Genomic DNA, 8,896 nt, shown 5'->3' on the forward strand with positions numbered 1-8,896 from the left:
CAGACGTATACGCTGGGACTGCTTGCACATAAAACGCAATGCCTCTCACAAATAAAAAAAAAACAAAAATCTTGTGGATGTGTTTGAGCACCTAGGTCGAAGCATAAATACTGCTACTAGAAATAATAATAATAATGATAATAATAATAGGAAATTATTATTATTATTATTATTATTATTATTATTATTATTATTTGGTGTTTAGCTTCTCAAAACCACCACATGATAATGAGAGATGCCGTAGTGGAGGACTCTGGAAATTTCGACCACCGGAGATTCTTTACCGTGCACCTAAATCTAAGCACACGAGCCTCAAGCGTAGTCGCCTCCATCAAAAATGCGGCCACGACGGCCGGGATTCGATCCCGCGACCTGCGAAGCATAAACGAACGGGGACGGGAGTGGTTGTGCCGATGCCAGGATGTCTAAAACACACCACTACCACTTAATCCACCGCCGAAAGAGTCAACAAACAACGTACCAATAGAAAAAAAAAATACAGACTGCTAGTGCGACAGTAACCCGAAGGTTCCATCAGCGCGCGCGCACTAAAATGCGCCTGTTATTCTGAACTAAAAGATCATATCAACAGAAATGGTGGTCGCCTCTGTTCTCTCCGTTCGGGCATTAAATATACCATATAGGCCAACGCGTACCCAGGCGAAGCGGCATATTTATGCAGCGTCACGCAAAACCACAACGCAGTCTCGCGATATCCAGCCATTGTAGTTTCGCATGAGTCAACGGACGTATACGTTAGAGCATGACGTTGACTAATATAGCTGCAACTTAAACAGGACGGCGACGGAAAGGCTGCTGACGAGCGCTGATTTTCCTGAATGTTTTTCTCGCTATCTTTCCACGTATAGTTTTTTTTTCATTTAATCATTTTTTAAAAGAAAACTGGGACGTCCTCATTGCCTCGCGACTTCTACCATATTTCGTCTGGCGTAACACAAGTACAAAACACACAAACGCGACGCAGTCCAGCCAAGGAGAATTTAAAAAAAAATTCGAGCCATCTGCGCACTTTTCAGCGCAGCCATCGTGGCAAACATCGAATAACGACTCGCCCGCTTTCGCACCCAACGGCGAGGTTTTGCGAACTGCGCACTTGCTCGTCATAGGCGCACGCCCATGATTAACTCATAGCCCGTGACCTAACTCATGGCCTCTTTCTTGCCTTAATCACAAGACAAGTTACTATAACGTAGCCTACGAACAAAACGATGGGAATGGACCCTGCGCTCACTTATTTTGTTTAGACACAACCAAACCAAAACGCAATGGAGCCAAAGAGAGCACAGGAGAGATTATTTGTAGTTATTAACCATAGTTTAGTAATTATCGCATAAACGGAAAATAATTAAAGTGAACGAAAAAGCAATCTTTCCACCTCCCAGGCGATCAAATCTACAACATTAGGATAACGCGTCGAATGCTCCACCAATACGGCAACGGTCGCTCTCCCACTATGTTTCTTTTTTTGTATGTGTGTGCTTGTTGCCAGGCAAGAGCGTGATTTACAAAACGTTGCAGTACAAGCGCGAGCAAGCGCGCCAATATCATCGTTGCGAATGCGCATGCGCAAAGACGACGATGCGGGCGGGCTTCGAGCTGCGGCGAAAAGTGGACAGTTGAGTGACCGCCGCAGCTCTGCAGAAGCCGGCAGCCAGCCACGTCCAGCGGTAGCCAGCGTCCGCGTAGACGCTGCAGACACCCAACTAAAACTGCCCAACGCTGGACTCCACCTACGTATGTAGATACACGAACAACACACACACACACCTGTCGGATGCCGCCTCCTGATGAAAGCTGCTATTCCACAGTCTGTACGCCAACACCAGATGCCGCGTGCTCAGTTGACGAGTCGCGAACTGACCCCGTCTGGTCGAAGTCATGTTTTTCTTCTTTTGTTTCTTTTCCGACAGCACTCGCTTAAACCGAGCGGCACTGACACCGCGTCACGGCCTTCTAGCGAGAAACATACGTCTCACGGCTGACGTCACAAGGGAAGACGCATCTGCGTTCACACACCGGGCACACATCCATCACTTTTCGGCGCTCACGGGTTCGTACAGTTACGCGTGAATAACTGAACCACATGCGACGATTTCATACACACATACATAATCTAGTGCGCACAGTCTAGAAGAGCAGTAGCCTCAGTTTCGCATATAAACGCCCATTGTTCAGTTTCTTGGACACGCCAAGGCCCAGGAACAAATGCGCCGGCTGTCTCCGAAGCTGTGCGTGTCTTAGTGCGGCTGAACAATGGGAAGTTCCCGCGCTGCTCAACACGCTGCACTGAACAAGTGTTCCAGCTGTTCGGTATGAGCGCATACAGCTGCAGGTGAGCCAGCGCTACCCTTGACAAATGGGGCATTGTGAGATTTTCGAGGCACTCTGGGGACGCTTGCCAGAAAGTTCAGTGCACTGAAAGATTCCCGAGTGCACGCAAGCTTAGTAGACACATCACTACAACGCCTTTGCGATGCAAATGGAATGTAAAATGTCAAAGCTCGGCCAGTAGAACAATGCTTGTGGCTGCAAAAGTGTCACTTGAAATGCAATGCTGCACATGCAGTGAGCAGAATGTATTCAGATCAGTCTAAGAAAAGTTTCATTGAGGTGTTGGAACAACAACAGTAGCTTCAGCCGCATGAAATTCAACTACAATTAGCTTGATGAAAGTTGGAAGTACCAGGCTAAATAGGATATAAGGGCATCATACAAAGGCAAACACAGTTACTCTAGACTGCTACTTCCATTGTGTAGATAGACCTTTTCACCAAATCAGCGATCCCCTCAAATGAAGTGATTAAATTTTTCTTCCAATAGCAACCTCCCGTGCCATTTCTGTGAGCACAACAAAGGCCAAAGAGCATCACGACTATGAATGTTGACTAACTCAAGCAGTCTTCTGCGAAACTTTAAGAATGAAGAAGGATTCATAGGCACGATGATGCAGGAAATCTTCCACGATTATAAAAGGAATCCGCACATCAGACAGCAAAGTACAGGTAATTCCCTTCGTTTTCTGACAATTGCATCATGATCAGGCGACTGCCAAGGCATAGACGAGCGAGATGTAACCTAGCTCGGGCACAACAAAACCACCCAAGACCTGTACGCTTGCCCCTGTGCAAAGTGCAGCTGTAGATGCACGAGATGCTATTCCTACACTAGCAAAAACATACGCAAAGGGCAACAACCACGTCAGAAACTAGTTTCGCATACAAAAGTCTGGCACGTCAATAACATCCACGGGCCTGACAGCCTGAAGCATGGGCTGAGTCGGCTCTTGTTTGAATTTATGTTAAAGGCCAAGTGATGCCTCGTTTCCACCGCCCATAAAGCATAGCCTTCCTACAATACAGTGTACACTGCACACTAGTATGTTGTAGAATGCAAATTAGATGCGGAAACCTTACGCTTGAATTTCAATGCTAAACATGCTAATGCAACTATAGAAATATGAAGTCATAGTTACAATTAATAAATTAATTTGTGAGCTTCACAGTGCATGGGCATAGTAAACAATTAATCCACTCTTCAAATGACCTTGGATAAAGCTCTAGAATGAAGCCAGATTGATCTGAGCAACAAAAGAAATAAAAAGAAATATACAATATCACTGAGAACAACAGTTACTATTACCTGAAAGCATTGTACAGTGATCGCTATGCTTGTCTAACCCTAAAGTCGATGCAAACAAAAAAGTAATAAAACCACAGGCATCAATACAGCAATCACACACGGGCAGCAACGATACAACATTTAATCATGTAAAGGTAAAAGTAGAGTGGCATTGAGAACAACTTCGTAGTATAAATCCACACATAGACCGGGCATGTGCGTTCACCTACAAATACTACAAGTATCTATCCACAAGAAATACTAGTCTCCCCAACCCACTTTTTTTTTAAAACAGTTTTCAGCATCTGTTCGACATCTTACTAAACAACCTGCCACACTGTGCAATGCTATGCAATTAAAGCTCGTCCTTGTACATTTATGATAATGAAACAACGCACGAGGTAAAGGCCCTCTTGGTAGCACAAAAACAACACCTGCTTCAGAGGTATCCACTATACTTTGTATGCCACTACACTGCGTGCACAACATTTCTGCAGGTTTGTTCCTCACAAGCCAATTATTAAAGATAAGAATTATGCGTTACTGAAATGAAACAGGCACAGTTTTTCTGAAAACAGAGCGGAGAAAGGTAGCAAAGACTTGATGAGAATTATGGGCACGACCGTGAAAGCACTCTGAAGGCACGCAAAGGAATGATGCTGCAAGTTACCATTTGCCACCAAACTCAGGAGCAAGTATAGTATTAAGTATCAAGCACGCACACGTCCCGAGGCTAAGCCCTATATCATATGCATGCCGCATACTGGACGACACGTCTGTGAAGGTGTCACTGCAGTGTTCGTGTTGTACAGAACTGCGTGCTTTATCGTGCACTTTGTTTCTTGCAGGTTATGCACCTAATGGCAGATTTTTCAAAACTTCAGAAAGCAAAAAGATTCTCCTGTAGTATATACACAAAGTAAATCTATGGTAAGTAGAGCTCCCACATTTGTTGAACAGGAACATTCACCAAATTTATGGCAATTTCCTCAGGCACTTTCTACCAAAAGAAGCACGCAGCAGGCTCCCTGCTGCATGCAGGTCACGTCGATGACAACATAATATGTCAAAACGTGAAATACACACCACGACAAAGATTACCATCGCACACCTCAATTCAAGCCGTTGCTTCAATCAAAAAGCAAGGATAGACTTGGGGGCCTTTGTCGAATGTAAAGAATTTTACTCTTGTAGTCTGCACATACGATGGTCTTGAAAATATCGCTATGCTAATGTGTGCCAGTTCCTATTAGGATATGCCTTGAACAGCAAAGCAATTCGTCGCGAGAAAGCTGTACCTGTCATGACAACACCTGCTCTCAAAATATCATCACGCAGCTGAAGACGGAAAGGTCAAGTGACCATGCTGTGTTTACTTGGAACGCTAATTCTCACCTCCTTAAAAAGTAAATAAATGTATGTTATGAACGAAGAATTGGCTGGATATAATTAGGTGGTTATGCTTCAGTAGAGGTACTGACAATACATTCAATTCAAAGCAGAACGCAGCTGCTTCGAGGGAAGAGCTACACATGCCTGCAGTGAACTATGACAATACACGTAGGCCAGATTTCAGTGCTATGAACTTGCAGCTATGAACTTGACGTCACTCTATACCACTACAAAATTCAAAACCTAATGTCAAGCAGCATGACTCAACAAGTTGAGCTTGCCGTACATTGAAGATCATTAAAAAGGACACTGCCATTTGAGCTACCCTGTTTCAATGAAAATCATAGAGCAACTGCTTATAGCGAGATGTTCCACATATATGCAATAGACTCTTTTTATAATTAGCAAATGCACTTTTATGCACTGCATAATTTGCCCAGGTTATGGCGCCACCTGTCGTGCTTCAAGCAGAGACAAAGTCCGAGTTGAACGTGCTGTGGCTTGTCCATTATGAGTGTTTACATCAAGAGAGCCAACTCTAAATTTTCCACGTCATTGTGTAAGCAAACCACACTTGAACAGGCTATTTGCATTAACTTTAAGTGACTAGCCACCATTAGTTGTTTAAACCACATAGCACGAAAGCTAACTTTATAATATTGAAAAAGGTCTATTGCACTACAATAAACTGAACAGCTGTTTTTTGTTTTTTTTTTTTAGTAAATGACCTGGGTTCACAAGGGAGAAAGAGTTTCAGATTAGGGATCCGTCTAGATCCCTGAAAAAGCCATGTAAATGCACAGTTCTAGGAAAACCAAACTACCAGCTTCCCTAAGCTGAAACTGTGCCTCCTTACCCGGACCAACAACCTAAACTGCTCCGACCATGAATTCAAAAACCATGAATTCAAAAGTTATGTGTGTGTAAAGGTGTTTGCACAAGCAAACGTGCGAGAGTCCATTAACACGAAATACTTTTTCAAGGAAGAGACCTTTGAGGTTTCTTTCATACACCTTTAAGACTTCAATCTTTAGAATTTTTCCTTTGTTTTTCCCCTTCAAAGTACGAAACCATAGATGAGCTGCTTTGGAGATACGTGTCCTTTTGCCAGCGAGTGATTTCAACGAAGCTCGCTCACAGAAAACATTCTCTTCTTGGAAAGTCTTTCAAAGCACATTTAGTAAAAAGGCACACCGCATTTATCCACAGTTTGCAATGGCATTCAGGGCTCCAAGAACGAATTTTCTGAAGGCATGTTTCGTTTTTTAGGCTGACACGTAATCCAAGCTCGTGTGACACTCCCCGCTGTAAAGGACTTTGCATTACATAAAAAAAAAAAACGCCCCTGCCGGGTCATTCATTCGATGACGTGCTTTTTTTTTTCTTTCAGTGAAGCTTCGCAAGCGGATTGTAACAAACGGGTGAACAAACACCACATCTGTCGTAATGAATCAACGAAACTCCCCCCAGGTAGTTTGGGGTCGAAAAAATGATTCACTCGAGGTCGATGCCAGGGGGTAAAAACCGGCAACTGGGCACTCGGAGACACAGGTAGGTGGGCACGTCGTAACGGCATGACGCCCTTTATGATAACCTCCGGAAATGACGCACGAAACAAAATTTGAGAACAAATGCATAAAGTAAGAACGGAGCGCCAGAATACCAACGCCAGCTCGCATCCCACGTTCAACAAAAATAAAAGACGCAAAAGCAACCAACACCGGCGCAAACAAAGGCAGGGTTTCTTCCTGTTCGTGATGCACCGGCCTGGCTAGGTCGTTACTTTTTCGCGTCACGGAGACGCAAGGCCGACGTTTCGGCTAGGAGCCAAGTTCGATGACCAAAACATACGCCCCGAAACGAGACAGAAACGAACCGTGCGCGCTGCATTTCCATCGCCGAAAATGCGAACGCGCGCGACACACTTGGGGCGACGACGGCGAACCCTTGGAACGCCGTCCGTGAGAACCAAAAACAAAAGCCGAAACTCGACACCGCAGGTTCCTCACCGAAGTTTCACGACTTGGCAACGACATATCGCGTTTCTGTTCTTCCAAGTACTCGTGTAACCGTGCGCTCCAAACACGCCTCTGTGGCGTTTTCGTTTCCCACACGAAAGCGGTCCCACAAAACAGCCTTGACTGATTTTTTTCTTCCACGGAGCGCTTGCCGCCGCCACAAGCCCAAACCAGTCGCCGACTTTTTCACGGCGAGCTTCACGTACGATCCGCCGCAGTTATTATAACAAAAACCTGTTCAACGTGCGCCCAGAACAACACAAAACTGTCGCCGCGGTAACATCGCACAGCTTCGAATCATTCCTATGTATTGTAATTCGAATTTCGCGACTGCTCCTATCGGCTGAAGGTGTTTTAACACGGCGGACAAGGTTCATTCGAGAGAAGAAACACCCGATAAAGAAAGGGATCGCGGGCTTTGAAATATTACACGCCAGAGACAACAGATCTGCGGCGGTGCATCGGAGAGACCGTGCCGAGCGAAGGCGCTACGGGCGAATGTTTTTGTTTGTAGCAGCACGGCCTGCGGTTTACGGCGCCCAAACACGAACTCCGTGAAGAACCAGCAAATACGCAGCATTAGGTTAACTAAGCGCTAACGCGCATGCATTCAAAGGTAAACTAAACAATCGAGAACATACGAAATTTTCGCAAATATCGGGACACGGCTGCGAACAGTTTATTATCGAAACGGCCGGGCTCTCCGCTGCAGGCCCGTTTCGTTGTTCGCGGGTGAACGAAATTCTGTTGCCAGGGCGCGCGACACGGCGATGTCGCGCGTTCTGACCGACGCTCGAGTGTTTCCGCGAGCCTTTCGCGGCATTTTTCGAGCATTGCGAAGTGGATGAAAAACGCACGAGGCGATGAACTCACAGTTTCTGGTGGTCAGGCATCATCCATTATCCAACACAAATGTCTGCGTCCGTTTTGCGTGACAAGTGCCGCCACCTATCTCTCGTAACAGCTGCCAGCCACTGCGCGCCGTCGACGCTTGAAGGCGCCTCGAGGTCGGTTATGCTGAAACCGAAACCCAAAACACACTTTACTAAACTCATAAATTAAATTATTCTGTAAAAAATGCACATGCAGTGTGTAAAACATACAAAATTTACGTAATAAACTTATAAATGAACACAAAATAGTTTGTTTTAGTCGATACTTTGAAAATAAAGAGCGTGATCGTTGCTCGGCAAGAAGCGGAAATTTCAAATGATTGTCGGGAAACCAATTTTTAATGAATTTGATCTCGATCGTGCGTAATCGCAACCAGCAGTGCACCATGTGACACTGGGATAAAATTTCAGAATTAGTATGACGGCTTAGACCACAGCACTAGACGGACCGTTTTCACAAAGTTTGGGTCCTGGCCGGCCCGTCTCAGCCTTGAGAATAAGCGACGCACTGTCCGATCTTCGGTTACTGTCAAGATACTTGCCACACTCAAGATATTTTCTAGAGTGCTCTGAGAACTTCTCTCAGTGTCGCGACTTTCTGTGGAACTGTTTTTTTTTTTTGTTAATTACGCCAGTAACACTTTTGCGAAATAATTGCATAGTTATAGAAATTATAGCTGGAGTCATAGCTACCTTTCCCATTTACGCAGTGCTAACACTGTGGTCTTATTGAACTTCAAAGCAGCACTACAAAAAGAAGTGCCGCCCTAACGTTTTTTATTCATATGTGGCGCTGCGCAACATATGAATAATTATAGTCAGTACCTCGTGAAGAGGCAAAGAAGAAGATGCAGCGACCATCCATAATAGCCACAGACGCTTCTGTGAATAAAGAAAAGGCAGCAGTAGGAATCGTCTCAGATTACCTCGGTTGGTCATTCTCGGTAAGACTAC

At 45.0% G+C, this 8,896-nt stretch overlaps 1 protein-coding gene across 2 annotated transcripts in view; it reads right to left on the reverse strand.

Moving 5' to 3' along the window:
• Positions 1 to 8,008, reverse strand: part of Pli (E3 ubiquitin-protein ligase pellino) — a 143,443-nt gene extending 135,435 nt beyond the window's left edge. Inside the window, exon 1 of one of the 2 annotated variants that reach the window (XM_075866420.1) lies at positions 7,923 to 8,008. In XM_075866420.1, coding sequence (XP_075722535.1) covers positions 7,923 to 7,945 — 23 coding nt within the window. In that variant the 5' untranslated portion in view covers positions 7,946 to 8,008. Of the gene's footprint in view, positions 1 to 1,788; positions 4,854 to 7,922 lie in introns of those variants that run through there. The other variant, XM_037418896.2, reaches the window with a different exon arrangement.
• Between the last annotated feature and the right edge of the window lie 888 nt (positions 8,009 to 8,896).

Source organism: Rhipicephalus microplus, chromosome 6 (genome assembly GCF_043290135.1).
Source record: "Rhipicephalus microplus isolate Deutch F79 chromosome 6, USDA_Rmic, whole genome shotgun sequence".
NCBI classification, from domain to species: domain Eukaryota; kingdom Metazoa; phylum Arthropoda; class Arachnida; order Ixodida; family Ixodidae; genus Rhipicephalus; species Rhipicephalus microplus.